This window comes from Myotis davidii, unplaced genomic scaffold, assembly GCF_000327345.1.
Source record: "Myotis davidii unplaced genomic scaffold, ASM32734v1 scaffold420, whole genome shotgun sequence".
NCBI classification, from domain to species: Eukaryota; Metazoa; Chordata; class Mammalia; order Chiroptera; family Vespertilionidae; genus Myotis; species Myotis davidii.
Genome location: NW_006294421.1, coordinates 486260 through 510317, shown reverse-complemented (window position 1 = coordinate 510317; position 24058 = coordinate 486260). Strand labels below are relative to the sequence as shown.

Below are 24058 nucleotides of genomic sequence, written 5' to 3'. Positions count from 1 at the left end.
TCCTCCCTTCCACAACAGCTGGGTTTAAATAAGATGACACATGTAAAATGATTAATGCAGGTGAGCAAGAAAAAATAAATTGCTGTTTTTGCTAAAAATACTAGTGCTTGTTTTTAATCATAATAACCCAATAAGAAATCAGAAGTCATTGGAGATATTTAAGCAGATAAATTCATGAGTAGATATGCTATAGGAAAATGGCTCTGGCATCACTTTTAAAATAGAAATATTTCTCTTTGAATAGAATGTGGATGGTAAGGAAAAAGATTGGGGGTAGATGACTCTCTCTCAAACCTGCCAAGTATTTTTTTCCATTTTTTAAATGACTCCTGAAATTTCAGTTGGCAATTGTAACAATAATGTAGAAAAGATATAATTAGGTTCTAATGACATGGGTGGGAGAATTAACCTCTCCATATATAAGTTTCCTCATAAATATTTGGATTATAATAGCATCTAATTCATAGGATTTGCATGAGGATTAAATAAATTAGTTAATATTTTTAAAGCTATTATAACAGTGCCTTGTAAGTACTATGTGTTTGTTAAACAAAATTCACACAGATGAATATTGCTTGTATGCCTTTTGCTTATGCATGAGGCCTAGAATGTTGCAATTGGACCTGACTCGTATCTATGTCAATCCTCTGAATAGGCACTAATAAAATACTACTCATTTCAGTTGATTATAATTATAACTAGAGGCCTAGTGCATGAAATTCGTGCACTAGGGAGGGAGTGTCCCTCAGCCCAGCCTGCACCCTCTCTAATCTGGGACCCCTCGGGGGATGTCTGCCTGGTTTAGGCCCAATGCTGGCTCCCAACCACTCACCTGCCTGATCAATGCATAACTGCTCCCTTGCCGGCCAGATTGCCCCCAACTGCCCTCCCCTGCTGACCCGGTCACCCCCAACTGCCTCCCCTGCCGGCCCGATAGCTCCCAACTGCCCTCCCCTGCCGGCCATCTTGTGGAAGCCATCTTTTGACCACATGGGGGCGGACATCTTGTGCAAGGGTGTGATGGTCAATTTGCATATTACCTCTTTATTATATAGGACAATATTCACTTAATACTTGTCTACTTGATACTATCAAAGTAGAAACAAGTCTTGGTCTTCTGAATCAAGTATGTAATGACATCTTGATTGCTCTTCAGCTGGTTTCTTCAGTGATGTCAAAATTCTTCATGTACATAAGATGTGGAAGTAATTGGAGCACATCAGGGGTGAACATATTTTAAAGGTATGTACACATATATATAAAGTGGTTTTATGGTTATCATCAAGGGTTCTATTAGAACTCTAATTTGTTCCCAAGAAGAGACAGTGAGCTACAGTGTTCTAAATGCATCATAAATAAAATTATAGATTTTGGCAAGTGCATTGTGATATATACTTCAGTAGCATGCTACTTCTAAGTCTGATTAAATAAAGCACCTGTTTTTTTATAATTGAAATTTGTTTAACTTTGGTGTATGAAAAGACTTGCTTGACTTGGTCTAATATTTAGACTTTAAGTGTAAAACTATTGCCGATTGAGAATAAAATACTGTTGAAACCTGTCAGAGCACTTAAGTTCAATTGGCCTGAAATTCTTTAGATCACTCTTTCTTTGGCTTTTCATCACCATTTATACATCCTAAATTAGGATAACAATGAGAATTATTGATAAATAATTCTCTATAATAATGAGAAAATAATTTTCTATAATGAGGGAAATTGTTTTGTCAGGTAATTCTTTATTGTGCTGTCTAATCTGTGCATTGCAGGATCTTTAGCAGCATCCCTGGCTTCTACCCACCAGATACCAGTAGAAACCTTTTCTCCTGTTGTGACAACCAAATGTAACTCTAGATATTGCCAAATACCTCCTAAGGAGTGTGGGTGGGGTAGGGTGGCATAGGATTACTCCTAAATGAGAACAACTGTTCTAAATGATAATTAACAAATATAAAAAGATGTAATTTTCCCAAGTCAGGCATCCAAAATATCAATTTGCTCAGGGCTCATCTGAACAATTTCAGTTATTTTACTAGCCACCTTCAGGCAATAAATTTATCTCTTCAGGGATAATATGGTAAAAGTATTTCTTCCAAATCATTTTACTGCCTTATTAATATTTTAGGTATTCCATTTGGAAGGTATCAACCAAGCAAAACCCAATGTACCATCTGGTTGACTATGAGGCTAATTTCTTCATTTCTGTATTCAGCCATATGAACATTGTGCTTATTTAAAAAAATAATTTCTTTCTGGTTTATTTCTTTTGAAAAATGGGTAATTTAAGCCTACTCATATTACATTTGCAATGCCAAAGACTAGAGTGGCATTCAGTCAATATTTGTTGAATATATGAAAGTATGAAACAATGGGCCTCACTCTCATGTGTATCTATCTTTTAATTTCTTTACGAAGAGGATCTGCTTCTTAATTTTAAAAAACAATGAAGTGATCATACTCCTCCAGGTCTAGTTAACAAATGAACATTTCCAAGGTACTTTTCATTTTAAAAAAAATGTACGGGTCTCGTGTGTTTAAAAATAGTAAAAAAATACATTATATATGAAGCCAGTGAAGTTATAACAAATGTATATTTCATTTTCCAAATGAATGAGAATCATGATAAGCTGTTCACCTTCACAGTGTGTATTATCAGACCTTCTCCTATATGCATATTTGGTCCAGTGGTTCTCAACCTTCCTAATGCCGGGACCCTTTAATACAGTTCCTCATGACCCACAGCCATAAAATTATCTTTGTTGCTACTTCATAACTGTAATTTTGCTGCTGTTATGAGTTGTAATGTAAATATCTGATATGCTATATGTGTTTTCTGATGGTCGCGACCCACAGGTTGAGAACCGCTGGTCTAGACTGTTTCACTGGGATATTTAACTTTAATAAGAATGTCTTATTAACGTCCAGAGGGCTTGTTACTTTGAAGTTCCCAAGAACACAGTGGATCACAGAACTTTCTCCCTTCTGTACATTTTTAAACCCCTCATTTTGTAGGACAAAATTACTTGGAATGCACTTCTGGATTGTGATTTGACAATAAGCACCCAAATAACACTTTATTGAGAAAATATAAAACTGATATATTTAATACTGGCTTTATTAATTGTTCCCATTGTAATATCTCAGGTCCCCCAAATAGATTGTAAGCTCTCTATAATTAGAAATTGTCTGATCTTCTTCACTATTCTTTAATATAAGAATAGGGTCAGAAATCTCTCAGGAAATTTAGATTTTCTTCCTGAATGGTATTATTTTATGTATTTAACTATGCAAGGATCACTAGGGAACTCATTCTAAAGAGTGAGACAGAAAGTAGTTACTTTGTAATTTTTGTCTAAAGAAATGAGTAAATAAATATTTACTCAACTTTAGGTTTTTTATTTGCATAAGTGCAGGAATTATTTTCCACAAGCAGGGCGATATAGGGCCTTAAAAAGTAGCTTTTATGCGTTTGGTAGAACTCTATAATTTCTAGAAACACAAATTATATGGACCAGATAGTTGGTTTTCCTTTTTGTGTAAAATTCTGTCTTCCCATTCTTAGAAGGACGTTAAGGATGTCAATGGGACCTTGTGTGCCAACTCTTTGACAATGTTCCATAAGTCCAGGCCTGACCTAGAGGTTAAAAAGATACAGGGTCAAGAGTAGAAGATAAAATGATGATGATGATTTCTTTTCTTTAAATTTATCTTTATTGTTGAGACTATTACAGAAGTCCCTTCTTTTTCCCCCCATGGCCCCCTTCCACCTGGTTCCCACCCCACCCTAGGCCTTTACCATGCTATTGTTCGTGTCCATGGGCAATGCATAGATAGTGTGCATATAAGTCCTCTGGTTAATCTCTTTCTGCCCCACTTCCATCTGATATTCCTCAGTTTGTTCCATGTTCCCATGCCTCTGGTTCTATTTTATTTGTCAGGTTTTTTATGTTGTTGTTCATTAGATTCCACATATAAGTGAGATCATGTGATATTTGTCTTTCTCTAACTGGCTTATTTCCTTTAGCACAATACGCTCCAGGTCCCTACATGCTATCTGAAAGAGTAAAGTATCCTTCTTTTTATAGCTGCATAGTATTCCATTGTGTAAATGTACCACAGCTTTTTTATCCATTCATCTACTGAAGGGCACTTGGGCTGTTTCCAAATGTAGTTATTGTAAATAATGCTGCTATGAACATAGCAGTGCATATATTCTGAAGATAAAATGAAGATTTCAATGAAAGAAATGCACACTAAATTCTGGGAGATGACATCATTGTTGCCAAGATATATTGGTGGTATATTTTGTTCACTGCTCTGTCCCCAGTACTTGCAACAGTGTCTGGATCATAGGAAACTCTTAATGAATGTTTGTTTAGTAAATGAATAAATGAGTGATATAGAATAACATGAGTTCTGTAAGCGTAGGACTTTGACATGGTATGTGTGTTGGAGGAATGAGGAGTCTATTCTTACTCACAAGTGACCTTCCAGGTCTAACCAATTTATAGCTTCTCCAAGTCATTTTTATTTTAGGCTGATAATCGTGGGAAAACAGAAGCATCTCAATACCTAATATTTTATTTCTGGCCTCAGAACTTATTTAAGTTTTATTAAATATTTAATATAGGTATTCCAACTATCTTTGTTTAAATACAGGTGTGGGCAAAAGTAGGTTAATAATAAAAAATGACAAAATTAATAAATAAACAAACATACAAGCATAGACTCTGTATTTCACAACTGTAAACTACTTTTGTTCACCTCTGTATAAGCTAATAACTATGCTGAATATATTACTTTGCTTTTTCATTAAATACTCATATTCGTGGTTCACACAATCCTATAAAATGACTTTTTATTTCCTCCATTTAATAAGCAAAGAAACGAAAGCAGTTCAGCTGATTTGTACAGGATCACTGGTACAACCTGGGACTTCATCCCAGGCTTCTTATTTCAAAGTCCATCCCCTCTCCACAGCGTGCTGTATCAGTGGCCAATCTCTGTGGTTCTTTTTATAATGAACATCTGTTAACTATAGAGTCCTAAGGCTTGCTGGGCTTGTTAGAATATAGTGTCTATATAGTAAAATTGCAAAGCACAAATGCTTATCAAGCTACAGTAACAGCTCAGCCAAATAAAGTGGTAATTGAGATTAGGATACCATTATTCTCAGGAGTCCATTGTAAAGTCATAATGTGAAGTGAACTATGATCTAAAAATCTAGAAATATGTGGTAGGATGTTTCATTGGTTCGTATTTTGTCTCTTTGTGAGTGATAGTGTTTCATAGGGTCCTTGTTAGAAAATAAAATTTACCTTTGATGGTTAAAATAAAGAGATTTTGAGGAAGTAATTCCTTATCAGGGCAGAATGAAAGAATTATTCTATGGGAGTGAGGGCTGTGGGTTGCAAATTGGGAACGATTGACATAAATAGACTGAGGATTGTAAAATTAATTTTTGAAACATTTTCTCTATATGTATCTACATAATATTTATCTATATGATTTTTTCAGATAGAGATTAATGTTTCCCATTAATCAAAGAAACCTCCATGTAAACAATTGGAGAATAATATCGGTATTATAAAAACATCATTTTTTTTTATCTACAATTTGAGCCTGCAGAATTTAGACTGTCCATGAAAGACTATATAATCTTTAATACCAAACATAATGTTTTGTGATCTTTGAAAGGAAAAACTACAATCTGTGATCACACCATAAACATTTGAACACCAGCATCTGATAACAGCTCTCCTAGTGGCGTAATGCTTCCCATGAGCATTCTGCCATTTCCCGATCTTACTCCAGGAAGACAAACTTTGTGGTGTAGCCATTCTTGTCCTGTCACTGCTAAGAAGCCTCAACATATCCTTAGTGTATAAAGCTATTTTTATATTGCCTACCTGCTCTCTGCCAGTGATGGAAAGCTTCTAAGTTCCTGAATTCTTTCTAGTCACTGATCAGTGGCAGCTCCCGATAGGCAAAAGCCAATTCTATCAACAGAAAGTGCTGATGTGGGAGAGGAAACCTTTCTGTTAGACCGTGGTGACACCTGCAACAAAGTCACCTTCAAGGGCATGGCTGAGTGTTTTCCTTTCTATGTGTGAGATGCTATAAAACAGTCTGAGATACCGTTTATAGTGAGGATGTTCAAGGGAGAGTTTTAAAAGTAGCTACTAGTTATATTTATGTGTGGGGCTATAGTATTCATTCTCAAGTCAGTTGTTTCCCATTCATCGAAGAAACCTCCATGTAAAACCTCATCTTTTTAAAAAAAATCTTACCTGAGGATATGATTTCATTGATTTTTGGAGAAAGGAAGGGAGAAAGAGAGGGAAATATTGATGTTAGAGATAAGCATTGATCAGTTGCTTCCCATAAGCGCCCTGGCAGGGGATTGAACCCACACCCTAGGCATGTGCTCTGATAGGAAATCAAACTCACCACCCTTTGGTGTACAGGACAGTGTTCCAACCAACTGAGCCACTTGGCCAGGGCTAAACCTTCATCTTAAGGGAGGAGACATTTTTATCCTTTTATTTCCCTTTGTTTTTGTTATTCATGAAGAAATTTTCCAGTTTCCAAGCTAGGTAAGCTAGGTAAACTAGGTAAGCGTTCTTCAAGGAAATTCATTTAATGTTTTTCCTTTTTATTATTTTCACTTTTGGCTTACATATATATGCTTCTGCCAGTCAAACTGCATTGTATTAATAGTTCCTTTTAGTTTATATGCATTCAGGAATCAAAGTTTGAGTGAAAATATTCTCTAAAAATGAATTTTTTCCTGTTCCATGTCTTTGAGGATGTAGTTTTCAGCACTTAAATAGTTTTATAGTCTAAAGCATTTTGTATTATTTATATCATAAAGGGGTATCTTCCCTCACAGAGGGCATATGAGGGTACTATTTATATTATTTGAAATACATCTCTCAGGTTCTGTTTTAGCTATCAAATACAAGAAAAAAATCAAGATGATGTCATTAGAAAATTTTGTGTTGTAGATATGATTATTATGTGATCATTAATATTACATACATAAAATCAGTATACAGTCAAATGCAATAAGACCCCGCTAGATATACTAGAATGCATTATGATAATCACTAATTTAAAACGCTTAGATGTTAACTAAATAACTAGCCTATGTTAAGTTGTTCTTTTCCAAGGAGCCAGAAGATGTATAGGAACATCACAACTTTAGTTAAGATACCTTTTTCCAATATAGCACTGAGTTTGCCGAACATGTACATGAGAGCTTAGTCATTAGGGGATGAGAAATCTGCAAGTCATGGACAAGGAAATGAGTGGAGTGATCTGATGCAGATAGAACTAGTCCAGGGAAGTATGTGAAGCTAGAATGTAGGTCATAGCAGAGGATAGATATAAGGATATAGGTATAGGTATAGGTATAGGTATTGGTATAGGTATAGGTATAGGTATAGGTATAGGTATAGGTATAGGTATAGATATAGATATAGATGTAGATATAGATAGAGATATAGCTATAGATAAGATATAGATATAGATATAGATAATTAGATGTGGAAATGGAAAACTTTGCCAGCCATAATAGGTAAATTTGGGGAAACTTGAAAAAGACACCAAAGGAAGAAGAAAAGTACAGATGATTGACTGTACTTCATTAATTTAGGTGTTTTTATTTTTAGGTTTTGATGCACCTGGTTTCATGCAAGTCACACAATAATCAGCAAGTTTGGTTTTAAAAATAACTTTCTAAAGTTATGAATAATTAATAACTTAGGCTTTAAGGCATTAATAATTGGTTATTATTAATAATTTCCTTAAGTTTGCAGAACTAGGAAGTGGCTGGGCTGGAATCCTCAAGCAAGTCTGTCTGTGAGACCACTGAGGTCTTCCCTCTTGCCTCCTCCTCTAGCAGGAGGGCTGTGGTTGGGGAGAACAAAAGGAACTGATGTAGTAACAGGTTTGCCTGGTTACAGGCAGAGGGTAGCTGGCCAGTTGGCTGGGAGAGAAAGCAGTTGGAGAAAACTAAGGGATAGAAATATGTGAGGGTTAAAAGAAGGTGACAATAAAAAATTAGTGAAAAGTCTTAAAGCCCGGAATGCTGAATGGAAAAGGGTGTACTGGCTGGTCCTCATATTATCCGAATGCTTAGCGATGGATACAGTTATGTGTACAAAGCCTCCAGTTGCCAGTTTCAGACACATGTGACATTAGTGGAATCAGACCTTTTGACATCTCTACATTTCTAACCTAATCTACCAATCACTAGTAGTGGCCTCTGGGCATTAGATGAAAGTGACTGAATAAACGGACTCTGATTGTTCTCCCTCCAGTTCAAAACACACCCAGCTGATATCTGCTGGGCTTCTGTTGGCCATGTTTTCAAGTCAAAGACAAGAACCTCCCTAAAGCTCTGCTTTCATTAAGTGGATCTGAATGTCTCTCAAGAGAAGGAGTTGAAGTGTGTGGAACACACACAGTCCAACTCACTCCAAATTGTTATTTCCTTGAGTTCATTGCAAATAAAATTATAAAATGCCTCAAATTTAAATACTGATAGATTTTCACATGTAATGTTTAGAGGCAAAATGCATTATTTATATAGTTCCATTTATTTTTATTGATTTTAATAAATGGTAAATAAATTATATCATTTTTGTTAAAGAGAAGAAGGTAACCAAAAAATGCTAAAGTACTGGAAAAAACTTATAGTATCTAAGTTATTCCTCACTGTTGCAAGTTAGACACAAAGTATTTTTTTCTACTTATGTATGAAGAGTACACATTCAAGTTAAATACAACACTACTAATTGAAATGTGTGAATCAGGTGTGTGGTAAATACTTAAGAATGTAGAAGCTGACAATTACCATGCTATTGGTAGCACACAAACTGAATGAAACTCAGGAAAGGCTCAGAGGAGATTTAGATATAAATGAGTCTCCTGATTACCTTAGTTGACAATCTAGTGATGATTATAACAAAGGAACCCATAAAAACTCAGAAGAGATGAGATTTGTTTGTGATGAACAGTCAGTTCCAAAGAAAAATGTTGTCACATCTGACTCACAGAGCTCTTCCTATTGTCCATCAAATTCTTCATTATCTCTCTTCTCTCACCTACCCTCAGTCCCCCAGAAAAGATTGATAGAGTTTACAGAAAGCTTCTATGATAGTTTGTTGTCTGTCTATCTATGAATGTCTCTCAGTCCCTTATACAGTTTAATAAACCCATGGCTTTATTTCTCTATTTTCTTCACTACTGATTTTCTTGGTAGAGTAAACTTGCTAGTCCTTAGTCACCAGCCTATTTTCCCCCATTTCCATTTTAATTGTTTCTATCACTTTGAAACACTTTCTGCTTAAACTCTTTAGTCACCTCCAATCACATTTGATGGACCCTCTTCGGTTTCCCACCTACTTAGTCTTGGGGCATCACTCACTCTTGACAGTTTTTTTTCTCCTTGACTTCCATTATACCCCTGTCCTAAAGGCTGAGTATTCTTCTGGTTCCTTAACCATCTCTTCCATGCATTCTCCCATTGCTCACGTCATGAATATTGAGAATAGGAAGGGATCTATTTTCAGGCTTCCCACTTAGTGATTACTTGTGTTTCATGGTGTTAATTATAGCATGTATGCCATAACTTACTTTACACTTCTAGTATTCAACATTCACCTGTGTTTCATTCATTGAACAAATTTGACAGTTATTATTTGTTGACTGTCTCTTATGTGCCAGGAACTGTTTCCACTGAAGAAAACAATTATGACCCTTACTCCTACCCACACAAAAAGGACATGGAAATTACTCAGAGAACTTAAGGTGACTCTACTTGGGCAATTAGACATTACTAAAAGAACCACACAAGTAAATATAAAATTATATTTGTGGTGTCACAGAAGAGATATATATTGTGCTATAAATACTTAAAACTTTATCAGGGAGATTAGCAAATGCTTCCTTGAGGCAATTCATGTTTTATTCTCCAGTTATTTGGACAAATCCTTGAAGACCATTGCATCATCTATGCATTATCTTATTTCCAGATGACCTATGCCTTGTTTGGGAGTTCAGTTGTTGTGTCATGATAGCTGAGGTGTCCAGGAGTGTTTCAATATTTCCATCCATCCTATAGAATCCCTACACTATATCCTTAGTATAGGACATCAGGATACATCAGATAACATGCTACCATTATTTTGTTTAGCACCCTCAAATACATACTATACAAGCCATACATACCAAACATAGATGGTGTATATGTTATTGATGAACATGATTTCTCTAAATGATATAATTACATATTACTGAAAATACACTGGTATCATGATTATCTTGAATGGTCCTTCTTATTTTGTTTTCAAGTCTGTTTCAAATACCTTTTTATTACTAAGTCAACTCTGATCAACATATCTACCTAATTACAATAGATTACTGTTTCATTGATTTTACTTATAAACAAAAGCAGGTGTGAGAGCTTTTGATCAGAAAGAAAAATTAATGTTTAGATATCAAAACTACAGCTATTTTGCTAAGTAATAGTGTCTATGACAACTATGACAAACAATATTTCTTTATAATGTTAGACCTTGGACAAATTTTGTGAACTTAATTAAGATATTGAAGAAAAATGAGGAATAGTCAGGAACAATTGCCTTTTGATAAATCTGTCCATGATAAGTTATTTTTAATGTATAACTTGGCTGATGAAATTTGGAGAGTGTCTTTTTGTAACTTAGAAAATATGCATGTGTGCGTACACACTCACTGAGATGTGTGTGCATGAATATTTATAAGTTCTCACTAAAAATATATTTTGTGAACATTTTAGGTCATAGGTAATTTTACACAGTGCTTTATCGAAAATCAATGTTCAAAACCACAAGAATTTACTGCATTCCTATTATGGGCAATATAGGAGGCCATGGTACTCGAAGCACATTTTGTGAGAAAAAGTCTCATTATTTTTTTCCACTTTGTTCAAGAAAAATTAATCCAGAGAAGGAAAATTATCTTTTCTGACTAATATGCTATGTTAGATTCTCTGTATCTACTGTTGTTTAATAGCCTTTTTATCATTTACATTTTAATCATTAGATAGGCACATACTGAGTATCCACTTCACGTTCAATTCTGAGCTATGCATTCAGGGATTATAGGACACAATTCTTGACCTTGAGGAGTTTTTCATCTGGTTGCTAAGATAAAGATCGGGCCTAAGACACAAAGAGAAACATACCAACTACTGGTATTAATGTAATGTCTCCTCTTTTGTATCCAGACATTCCTACTCCAAGAATCTTTTATTTTTTCCTTCCTCTTTGATTATTAACTCTACTCCAGGTCAGAAAGTGTTTATTTTGGGCAATGGAAGGGAATATAGGACTTCGGTGTGAAAGAATATGAGCAAAAATGTATTCAACTGTAAAACTCCATGTAGAGCCAAGATATTCCTGTAGAGGAAAATGATGTGCTTCCACCAAAAGTTGAAAGTATTACTAGGGTAAACTGGGTACTAATATCTAGGAAAAGTATTGTTTATTTGAGTTCTTAAGCACTTCTTGTGCCCATGTTTACCTGTGGCATCTACAATTGCAGAAAACTTTCTTCAAGATTGTGATGAACTCTGGGCATCACTAAGTATGCTTTGCCACAAACTGAGATACTCCCTGGCCATTAGTAGCTAGCATATCACTAAGGGGAAAATATTTTCATTGTTGAACTTGTACCCCTAGAGATTTATTTACAATTTGGGAATTGAGAACGTTATAAATAGCCATTCAAATATATTCAAAGAAAGCACAGGTTGTGGTGTGTGCTAGTAACTTAATAACATTTCACTTGCACTTTGGTGTCAGGGTTTTCCCCCAGTGACTTCTGATGAAGAGGTACTTCCTTAAAGGTGCAGATGTGTGTTCCAGGTCTGACAGGTGGATTAATTATTTAGGGAAGATGTACATGTGAGGAATAAATTTAGCAATTTAAGCAAAAAAAAAATCATTCATGCTGCTTGGAAAAAGGCAAATTTTGTTTTATCCTGGTAACCATTAATAACTAAAGGGGACCCTCCCTTCCCCCAGTAAAAGTTTATAGCTTTCTCCTTTCTAGGACTTTGAGGTATAAAGTGGGCCAGGAAACAGTAGTAATGTAAACACTTAGATTTGATTTTTTATTCAACAGTTTTATTATCACTTCTCAAGGAAGGAAGTAGAAAATTACTGTGTCTTCTGTGCAAATAAACTTGTCTACAAAAGGCAATGAAAGGAACAATATATTTTGAATACATTGTGTTCAATGCTAATTACTTCCATTTTACCACTTTGACTTTATATTTCACAAAATCAGATAAAATTACCATTTTTGTAAGTCAAAATCTATCAAATATTAGAAATGTTGTGTATGGTTCAATCTAATCAAGGGGCTATGGGGCAGGTGATTATATTTATCATACATGATGGAACTTTCATGATTTGATATTTGAGGTCATAGCTACCATGATTTAATAACATCTTTCAAAAGCATAATAGAAGTAAAAAATGTATGGACTCACTTTGTTATTGTAAATATTCAAATTTTACAATAAATATTTTATATCAGTCATTAGATATTTTTATTAATTTACCACTTATAACCTAAATAAGTATACTTGGGCAACTATAGCTTCGAAGCAAGTTTTAGGACTCTCTGGCCTTTTCTGCAAGCAGAGCTGCCCCGCAGCCCTGATGCGAAATGTGCAAGCAGCTCTGCCAGCTCACGCTCCAGTCTATATTCTCTCACACTCTTGCTGCCGGAAGTCCTGGATCAGAGGACTTTGTTGGTGACAGGAGATCTAATTCTATACATTTTTGACTAAACATATTTCTTGAGTCTTTGCCTTTTATAATATTTACTTTTTGAATAACATGGTCTTCCTTAGAGACACTTATTTGGGGCTCCGGCTCCTCAAAGAAATAAAACATGGGTAATTTCATAACTTATTAAAAAGATAAAGGAGCATATGTGAAATTCTTAGCTGATTATGTGGTTGACAATAAAGAAATTGTATTCCATGGTCATCGAGAGCCATACAGATAGTGGTTGAATATAGAATCTTGAACCAAAGTGCTGGTTTGAATTCTGGCTCTACAATTTACTAGCGGTGTGACCTTGCATGACTTACTTGACTGCCTTGGACCTTCTGCAAAATGAGAATGATTAAAATATCATCTTTTCACAAGGTTATTGCAGAGATTATGTGAGCTAAAATGTCTAAAGCACTTATGACATTTCCTGGTGCATAATACGTAATTTATATGTTTGCCTTTGATGATGATGGTGATGATGGTGATGATGATGATGATTTTAGTTGTAGTAATTTCTAAGAAGAAAGAGGTAAGAATAAACCCTGCATGTTTGGTTAAATTGAGTACACAGATTTGCATGATTCCTTCATGGCTGCTTATTAGGGGAGTAATCAACAATAATTTGGAAAGGTAAACGGGGTTAGATTATGACACCTTGAAAATTAGGCTAAGTTCTTAAATGATGTGCTGTGCAGTTGGCAGCTATTTAAGGTTCTGGACTATATAAAACAATGTACAGTCTGGCAGTAGCATTGAGAGAGGGGGCCTTAGAAGCATGACACTGTGGGTTAGAATGAAGTCATGATCTAGTTGTGAGGCAAAGGGGTGTTAGTGAGGATAGAACAAAGCTAGCTATGATGGAGGGAATGAAGAGGCTAGAAAAGTAGAATATTTTAGTTGTGGGAATAGAAAGAATGATATCATCAACTGTTGGTACAGCTGGGAAAGAGAGAATGGTGATTAAATCTGGATTAGTTGGTGTTTTGTAAATGACAAAAATACTGATTACAGCATTACAGGATCCTGAATAGCTTCTGAATCTCAAAGCAAGTTTTAATTTTGTTGATTATAGTTTTGGTGATAAATATGATTTTTTCTAATTAATTGGAAATTGGCCATCTGTTCATATTATAAAAGACACCATTGCTAGACTTCTCATTAACCTGAGTGTGACATTTCATAACCATGTTGGAAAGCAGAATTTTCCTACAATTCTTAAAATATTTTATTTTTCTTTTCACTCTAAGATTGTAACTAAGCTGTTCTAATACTTGAATTTTTATAAGTGACCCTTCATGTAATGCCTCAATTTTACGTTTAAATCCTAAAGCAACTCTATGAAAAGTAAGTACTGTTAAAGTATTTTTTCAATGGCCTATTCATTTTCCCTTACACATTTTTGTAATAGTGTTAAGCTATAATAAATATTTTAGTGCTTACTCTTGGTTCCATTATTACTTCATTCATTCCTTCACTGGGGGGAATGCTAGTAGTTATAAGATAGTAGTCTATATCAGGTAATGGTATAAGTATCAGGTGGTATAATTCAGTGGGTATGAAAAGGAAAAGAAAGAAAACAACACTTTAGGATCTAGAGTAAAAAAAAAAAAAAACCAGCTCAGATACTTGCTAGGTTTATGACTTGAGCAAGTCATCTTAGCCTGTGGATTCTGTATACATATGGAATTATATGGATTATATGGAATTTATGAAATTCAGTTTATGTATGTGGAATTTATGAGAAGCTCTGTGTATAAATGTTGCTGATTATTATGTGTTTTGCAAGGTAATGTGTTAGACATATTAAAATACAATGGATTCTAATTCTTCCTCTTATCATAAGTCCCATCTTTTATATCTCGGCAAATTCTATTGTCAGTTAAAAACACCCTTTCTTAACAGTTGTCCAGCTTTATCTTTTATCCCCAACCTAAGACTCATGAAAGATGAGTTTGGAGCCCTAACTGGTTTGGCTCAGTGGATAGAGCGTCGGCCTGTGGACTGAAGGGTCCCAGGTTCGATTCTGGTCAAGGGCATGTACTTTGGTTGCAGGCACATCCCCAGTTGGGGGTGTGCAGGAGGCAGCTAATCAATGTTTCTAACTCTCTATCCCTCTGCCTTCCTCTCTGAAAAAAAAAATCAATAAAATATATTTTAAAAAAGATGAGTTTGGGATTTGCATGAGTAATTCACAGCATCTGGGGAGGCCTAAGTGAGCTAAACTGGTGGCTACAGATATTGGCACCTGAGAGAGGGGAGATGTGTTAGCTCTACTGTGATAAAATCCTTAGGAATTATAACTTTGTTCTTTTCCAACTAAAATGACATAGTGCTGGATAGTTTCTTTTTTTAAAGGCAACAAGGAATTTGTCACTTTCACTGCAAATGTTCTCTGTGTAAAGACCAAGCACATGCGACTCCTTTTCCCCTGGGCTGAGAACACTGAGTGTGCTGCAGCCTGGCTGGCTTTATTTGCTGGCCTCTGCCAAGGACGGACAAGCAGCAGCTTCTGAGCTCTCTCACCTGACTACTTTCAAGCTGCTGAAGGGGAAGGAGTAGCAAATTAATGTCGCTAATGTCTCACATAGAACGGTCTGCAAGTTTTAGAATTTAAAGTAAAAACTCAGAACAGAACATGTGTGCGTAAATATCCAAATAGGAATATATTAGTGATAGATCTGGAAACTGAGGCTATATATATGCAACATAAAGAGTAAATAGTTTTATAATTCAGGATTACTTTGTTTCTCATGGAATTTTTGAATGCATTGGCTATTCAATGCTAGAGTTTATTTTCACGTGATAATTGAGAGACCATGTAGAGCAATGGTTAAGGACACAGCCTCTGCAGACACACTGCTTGGTTTGAATGCATGGTTGTTTTTAAACAGCCACTTATTGGCAGTAGGACTATAGCTACCTTTTGATACTTTAGTTTTCCCATCTATAAACTGGATAATAATCATACTTCATAGAGTTTTTATGACTAGTACATCTGTATGTATATATATATACATGTGTGTATATACATATATATCAGAATAGTGAGCATATAGTAAACACTATATATTATTTATTAAACAAGTAAAAAAATCATATTTCTATCTAAAAGCGTGTAGAAGGTTAAATATAGATTTTCGATGGTAGTTAATGGCTTTTATAGTCTTTAAATTAAGGCATGACATTTTCAAAAAATAAAACTAAAATGGCATGGCAATTCAATAATAAGGGCCAGGAATGGAACAAAACTTCTGCTCTATCACTGTCCTTTTCCCTTTAGCAGTCTTAACAGTAGCAACTAGGAAAGCTTCCTACTAATCATGTTACCTCTGGAAGTAAATGCTAAGAATTTCTAAGAATCACACATTTTAGAATTAGCAGAAATCTTAGACTTCAAATAGTTATTTAACCTCTTTATTTTGGGGGCTCAGAGTTATGAGGCCAAAAAATAAATGACTCTCTCCAGGTCAGATAACTGTTCAATTCCAGAGCCCTGTTTGCTAACTTCTAGTGTAGTACCCTTTCAATTACAGTGGCATATTTGATACCTACTGGTGGTGGTCCAGTGGACAGAACTTGCTTCTCCTTTGTGTCATCTTACAATAAGCCAGATGTGTTCTGTAACACTTTATTTTGAAATGCGTTCACATTTATAGGAAAGTTAAAAGAATATCACTAGGGACTCTTAAACCTTCTTTACCCAGATTCACCAGTTGTTTACATCCTGTTCCATTTGCTTGATCATTCTAGCTATACACTTGTCTGTTTATCATGCTTTTTTCCCCTGAATTGTTTAAAGTAGAGACATCTTGACCCCTTTATAAACACTAGAGTGTGTATTTACTAAGAACGAATACACTGTCACATAACTGCAGTTATCAATGATCAAAATGAGAAAGTTTGACACTGATACAATAATATTTTATATGCCACAGTCTATATTTAAAATTTATTAATTTTTCCAATAATACCCTCTTTCTGTATAATTCCCTCTTTCTGTATAACCCCGCCTCCCTGCGCCTGGCTCAGGGTCCAAGCCAGAGTCAATCATTGTGTTTGACTGTCATGTCTATTGTACTTTCATTTGGAATGGTCCTTTATCTTCTTTAGTCTTTTTGACTTTGAGATTTTTGAAGAATACAGACCAGTTATTTTGTTGAATGTTCCTCAGTTTGGGTGTGTGCAATGTTTCCTCACGATTAGGTTCAGGTTATGCATTTTTGGCAGGACCACCTCAGAAGTGAAAGATAGTGTGTCCTTGGAACATGACATCAGGAGGAACATAATGACAGTTTATTCCAGCATTGATGTAAACTTGGATGGCATTGGATCTGCTAGGTTTCTCCACAGTAAAGTTAATTTTTACTCTTTCTAAATAGTATGTGGGGAGATATTTGGAGATTATGTAAATATGTTTTACCCACCAAAATTTTAGCACTAGTTTTTGCATCCATTTATAATTTTTAACTTGGTTATTGCTTCCATATATTTATTAGTTGACATTCTGAAAAGAAGAGCTTTCTTGTGTCTTCTATTAGTTTAATTGCTTGTTTTTCTTTATTTATTATATCAATAGAAGTGATGCAGTCTTTTCTTTTATTCTTTGGTTATTACCCATACTGTCATTATTTATTCACAGATTCTCAAACTGTCCCATATTTGGCCAGTGAAAACCACTTCAAACTAGCTTCTGTATCCTTTTGATATTTCCACAGGATTATTATTTCCTGACTTTCTGGAACATATTATTCTAGGATTATCTGCTACTTTTCCTGACCAACCTCTGGAATCAACCTTTCATCCAAGTAGTCATGCTTCCATTTCAAAGTATATGGCACTCACAAGTCAATGTTTGGACACTAGGTGTATTTATTTGTTTACTGTTACTGGTGTGCCATTACTTCTAGGCCTCTCAGTTAACAGCATTAGTAAATGTACATCTATATTTATTTCTATGCCTATGTAGCTATCTGTTAAAAACCATGTGATCTTGGTCTAAACGTATAATGTTGCAGTTAGGGAGGGTGAATAATTCTAGAGATTTAATGTTCAGTATGATCACTAGAGTTAATAATACTTTATTGAATACTGGGAACTTGCTAAGAGTAGATTTCAGGTTCTCTCATCACACATAAAAATGGTAACTATATGATAAGGTTACATATAAATTAGCTTGACTGTAGTCATCACTTCACTATGTATGTATAAAACAAATCATCATGTTATATGCCATAAGTTCATAATGATATATCTAATTCCAATCTCAAACCACAAGATGCATGCTTGCCTTCTCATTTCCATATTTGTAACTTCCTTTTCTAATAGTGACAAACCTGGCTTTCCATTATGTTCAACATATATATGTATTTGCTCAACTTGTAGACATTTGTCTAAACCAATGAACTATATACACTTGAGACTTGCACACAAACTATGTTGTTTTAATAACTTAAAAAAACTTGAAAAATATTGAATTCTATTTAGTAGGCTTGTTTTGTACTAATTGTTATTGGCTAACAATTCTGAAATTACCTTCATGTATTTCAAATCAAACAAATAAATATACATGTTGGAAAGCCAGGTTTGTCACTATTAGAAAAGGAAGTTACAAATATGGAAACGGGAAGACAAGAATGTGTCTTGTGGTTTGAGATTGGAATTAGAGATATAGTTAATTAGTTTAGACAAATGTCTACACTCATGTAACTCATGTCCTATCAGGAGACTAGGCTTTTCCATAACCTTAGAAAGAACCCTGTGCCCCTTTCCAGTCAATATCCACCCCCTGAAGAGTAGCCATTTTTCTGATTTCTACAACCATAGACTGGTTCTCCTATTCTAGAACTTCATGTGAACGGAATCATGAAATGTATATTCTTGTATCTGGTTTATTTTACTCATCATAATAACTGTGGTGTTATGTGCGTGTGTAATTTGGTTCTTGTTATTGACCCTGGAGTATTTTGCTGTATGGTTCTCTCCTAGAAGTTTTAGTTTTTAAATTTGTTCATCTATTCACTTATTGATGACTATTTCAAGTTGGGGCTAATATGAATAAAACTACTATGAACATTTTTGTACAAATATATTTTGAACATATGAATTCCATTTCTCTTGTTTATACTTCTATTGTTGGAATTACTAAGTCATAGGCAGATATACGTTCAACTTTACAAGAAGTTGTCAAACCATTTATCAAAGTGGTTATACCATTTATGCTCTTACCAGCAATGTATGAAAATTCTGGTTGCTCCATTTTCTCAGCAACATTTGGTGTTATCAGTCTGTTTTTAATTTTAACCAATCACATGTTTATGTTATTACATCTCATTGGATCTTAATAATATACATTTCTCTGTGTATAAGGATGCTGGGGCTTTTTCATGAGAACTGGTCATTAGTATATCTTCCTTTGTGAAGTGTCTATATGATTTTTTTCTATATTCTAAATTGTTTCTTTTGTCTTTGTATTATTGGGTCATAGGAAGCACTTATATATTATGGATGTAATTCTTTTGGCAGATATGTGTTTTGCAAATATTTTCTGACAGTGTCTGGCTTGCGGATTCACTTGAAATAAATGGAAGGTAATGTGTAATGATGTCTTTTGATGAACAGATTTCTACTTTTAATAAAGTCTAATTTAAAAATTTTTATAGTTATTACTTTTTGTATCCTTTTTATTTTTTAAATGTATTTTTATTGATTTCATAGCGGAAGGGAGAGGGAGAGAGAGAGAAGCATCAATGATGAGAGAGAATCATTTATTGGCTGCCTCCTGCACGCCCCCTACTGCGGATCAAGCCCACAACCCAGGCATATGCTCTTGACCAGAATCGAACCTGCGACCCTTCAGTCCGCAGGTTGATGCTCTATCTACTGAGCCAAGCCAGCTAGGGCTTTTGTATCCTTTTTAAAAAATCACTTTCTTCCCTGAGGTTGTGAGTTTGTTTTCCTATGTCTTCTTTTAGAAGTTTTAGCTTTTAAATTTAGGTTTAATATTCATCTTGAATTAATTTTTGTGTTTGATGCAAAGTAGGGTAAGCTCTTTGTGTTGTAAGCCTAGAATTCTATTATTTTAAAGAAAACTTTTCCAGAAATATTTTTAAGTGTTTTTATTTTATTTTATTTATCAAGATTCTTTAGTGTATTAAGTAACTCAAACAAGATTAAGCAAGCAGGAATTTATTTGTTCACTTTGCTGGGAGCAATAAGATATCTCACAGGATCCAAGGAAGGTACACACAGGCCAGGACTTCAGGAATTAGACCTAGGATGGATATTCCAGAGCTCTCTCCTTTCTTCTCTCACATCTGCTTGTCTCGAAAGAGCCTCATTTTGCAGACTGCTTTCCTCTACTGGGCGGGGGAGATGACCGCTTTCAGCCTCAGATGCTCATCCATCATGTGTCTCTATAGCTGACCTAAGAAAGGCCCCCGCTTGGCACTGCTTCAGCCCCATGCCCACTCCCTGGGCTGGTCACTGTTGCTAGGCGGCTCAGGACCTATGGGTGATCCACATTCTGGCAGTGGAGAGTGCGACCAAGGGAAACAACATGGCACAAAAGAGTATTTCCCAAAGATAGGCTTCTGGACATGCTGAAATCATATGTCCCATCAAGCTTCACATCTTTAAAAATGTCTTTTTATGTATGGTATTTTTTATCTTTCATTGAACTGCTGAGTAAATATATTCAAGTACATGAAAGCTAGGTTTTTGTTTAGTTTATCTAAAACTAAGTGTGTATTAATTAGATATTTTGAAGAACTATAATATGTTCAAATTATATGAGAATAATGGCACCTCCTAAAGATCAAAGTTTAATTCATCAAAGTGCATGATAATGGGAATGATGCTGAATAAAGGGGAATTGCAGTCAGATTTTGCAGTTATTTTGACATGTCCCCACTTACCTTAAATTCTAATGAAAGAGTTGTATTGTCAGTATTTCAATATAGTAAGCCAGTGGGAGATCAACTGTGGTTCAGTGATTAGGACAAGATTTATATACCTAGAGTGAGAAGTGATTTTCCAGAACTTATAAAAGAAGGCTGATGATGTTCAACCTGTAGGATTAATTGATAAAGAAGAAGTCCTTATCGGAAATCATTAAATGCCTTACAGCTTGCATTTGAAGGAAAAAGTTTGAGAGTTTATTGTAGATGAATGACTATCTCAGCCACAGTCACCTACTTGTAAAGTATTTTCTTTGAAGTGTGGTTGAATAAAAAGCTGGCTCCATAGATAGCCTTGAAAGGGTAATGTAATCGACAACATATCTGATCTTCTGGGGTTGGACTCATTAAAGGAATCTGACGTTAAAAGTAATACTTAAGGAAGGCGGGGGTTGAGTGGTGGGTGGGGAGAGATTAATGAGGAACTTATGTGCATATATGCATAGCCATGGACACAGACATGATGAAAGCCTGGGAGGGGCCGATGCAAGGTAGAGGGGGTCAATGGGAAAACAAAAGGGGGGGCATCTGTAATACTTTCATCAATAAAGATAACTTTACAAAAAAGCATTTCAGACAAGTTTTTAAAAATCTTTATTGTTGAGAGTATTACAGATATCTCCCCCTTTTCCCCCCTTGCCCTCCACCCCTGGTTCCTGCCCTGCCCCAAGCCTTCACCACCCTATTGTCTGCATTTTTATCTCAGCTTAAAAATGTGACAGTGAGGGGATAGAGATGGAGAAATTCTGTAAGTGACAGGCCCGAGGTTATTTCTCTACTGTGACCAGGGGACCCAGCTGATCAGGTTCTCCCCACCTGAGCCGGACTGTCTTTCTCAGCTTTCCACTTGTTCAGCTTTGCAACCCTCCCACCCCTTTTACACACTCCTCCCACTGTGTGCAAAAGCTCTCCTTCATTGCTGCCCTTGTTTCCCCATCCTTTGGGTATTATAATTCCAATACTCTTCAGATTTAAGTGTGGAAAACCTCTTTTCTTTGTTTCTTGAGGCAGCTTTTCAAAACAAAATTTTGAACTATGGGTAAGGGGAGGGGAGGGACACACAAAAGCTGAAAAGTTGAGATGTTTATTAAATCAGGTTTCTGATCTTATTTTTAAGGGTCTAGTAATAGATTGGACTAATTAAAATAAAATAAGGGGTATCCAACTCCTATTTCATTTTCTCTGCTTCAAACCTGTTTTCTTTGTGATGCAATGACTGTTGCCTCTTTGAGCTCTCAGCAAACTATTAGTTCTTCCTTAAAAGGAGATGACTTTTTTGCTCAGATACCCAAATTGGAACAATACAGAGAAGATTAGCATGGCCCCTATACAAGGATGACAGGCAAATTCATGAAGCATTCCATATTTTTATGTAATGTAGAGCATGGTGACTATAGGTAATAATACTGCATTGCATATTTAAAAGTAGCTAGGAAAGTGAATTTGATAGTTCTCATCATAAGAAAAAAATCTGTAGCTGTGTATGGTGTCAAATTTTAACTGGACTTACTGTGATGATCATTTTGCAATACAGCCATGCACACATAATGACACTTTAGTCAAGAATGGATCTAATGGATAGTGGTCCCATCCTATCTAATAAAAGGGTAATATTCAAATTAACCATCACTCCATCACAAAGATGGGAGGCACCCATAGCCTCAAGATGGCAGCACCCAGTCCTCTCAGCTCCTCTGGAGTCCCCCAGTCCTGGAGGGAAGCGGGGGGAGGGGAGGCACTGAGAGTGGGCAGCATGAGCGGCCTGGCAGAATGCTTGCTTTGTCACCATGGCCATGAGGAAAGCATTTCACCCCGGCCGTGGAGGGCCTCTGGGCAGTGGGCATGGAGCGGCTGGAGGGATGGGGAGAGCAGCCCTGGGGATGAAGCAAGCATTCTGCGCCTGGCCATGGATGGGCCTCTGGGCTGCGGAGAGCCTCTGGGCAGTGGGTGCGGAGCGGCCAGGCCCCACAGAGAGCTACTGGTGCACGAATTCATGCGCAGGGCTACTAGTAAGGTTATAATAGAACTGAGAAATTACTATTATAGTGATGGCATCACCATCATAACATTATACCACAATGCATTACACACATGTTTGTGGTGATACTGGTGAGACACCTACTGTAAAGCCAGTCATATAAAAGTATAGCACACATAATTATGCACGGTACATAATACTTGACAATGATAGCAACTATGTTACTGGCTTCTGTATTTTCTATACTATACTTTTATCATTATTTTAGAGTGCACTCTCTACTAATTGTAAAACAGTATGCTGTGTGGTGCTGGCAGTAGCCTCATACATCTTATGTTTCCCATTTTTCTTGATTGCTTCATTTTTTTCTTGTGCTTGGTTTTATCTTGTGTAGTTTTGTATAGTAACATGCTGTGCAGGTTTATAATCTAGAAGCAATAGGCTATATCAGGAAGCCTAGGTGTGAACTAGGCTCTACCATCTAAGTTTGTGTAAGTGTACCCTATGATGTTCGTGCAAACACAAAATCCCCAATGATTCATTTCTCAGAATGTATCCCTGTTGTTATTTAGTGAATAACTGCATATATAAATGTGTAATCATTACACATTTGTATGTGTAATGTTATGTCAATTTTACCTCAATTTAAGAAAGAAAGAAAAAAGAGCTGTTTTCTCTTCTTTCCCCATTTCAAATGGTATTCTCTCTTGGGAAGTACATGAGTTTCTACTTTATATTAGTTCTTGGTTTGTTTACACAATTGAAGTAACAAACAGTATCCCTCTCCTTTTCCTACGTGATTGATGTGACTGTTTAGAGTTGCTGTATTGAGACAGCATCTGGGAGTGTATCTAGGTTCTGCAGGAAAAGAACTGTGATTAATTAACAATGTCTGACAGGAGCTTGCGGATCAGCAGTACTATCCCTGTGTCTACCATTTCTCTCTGAATCCTATCAATGGTAAAGTGTTTTGATTTGATTTTTGTTCCTACTCAGGTTGTCAGCAGTGGGAACTCCAGTAGTTCTCTTTTTTACTCCTCCCTCTCTTAGTGATGTGGTGGTGGGGAAACTATCTTAGTATATATTAAAATACTTTTCTCCTTCTTGAATGAAAATCTTCTTAAGAGGGAGAAGATCCCCCTTATAAAGTATGAGGCATTTTACATACAACAAAAACAAAGTAAATGCATAAAAAAGTTTTCTTTTAAATAATTAATCCCAGTAAGTCATTCTGATTTCTTACCAAATGAATATGAAAATATTGAAGCTTAAAACATAAAGTGAACTGGC

The 24058-nt window shown here is 35.7% G+C and overlaps 1 protein-coding gene across 5 annotated transcripts in view; it reads left to right on the top strand.

Annotated features, from left to right (window-relative positions):
• ARHGAP24 (Rho GTPase activating protein 24) overlaps positions 1 to 24058 on the top strand; it is a 537541-nt gene that overhangs the window by 99467 nt on the left and 414016 nt on the right. The window contains exon 1 of one of the 5 annotated variants that reach the window (XM_015567153.1): positions 1158 to 1242. The exons of 2 other annotated variants lie outside the window; for them this stretch is intronic. Coding sequence is in view for 1 of the 3 variants with exons in the window: in XM_015567152.1 (XP_015422638.1) it covers positions 19416 to 19422 (7 nt within the window). In the remaining 2 variants the exon portion in view is untranslated. Of the gene's footprint in view, positions 1 to 1157; positions 1243 to 14833; positions 14851 to 19406; positions 19423 to 24058 lie in introns of those variants that run through there. 2 more of the 5 variants (XM_015567155.1, XM_015567152.1) reach the window with 2 other exon arrangements.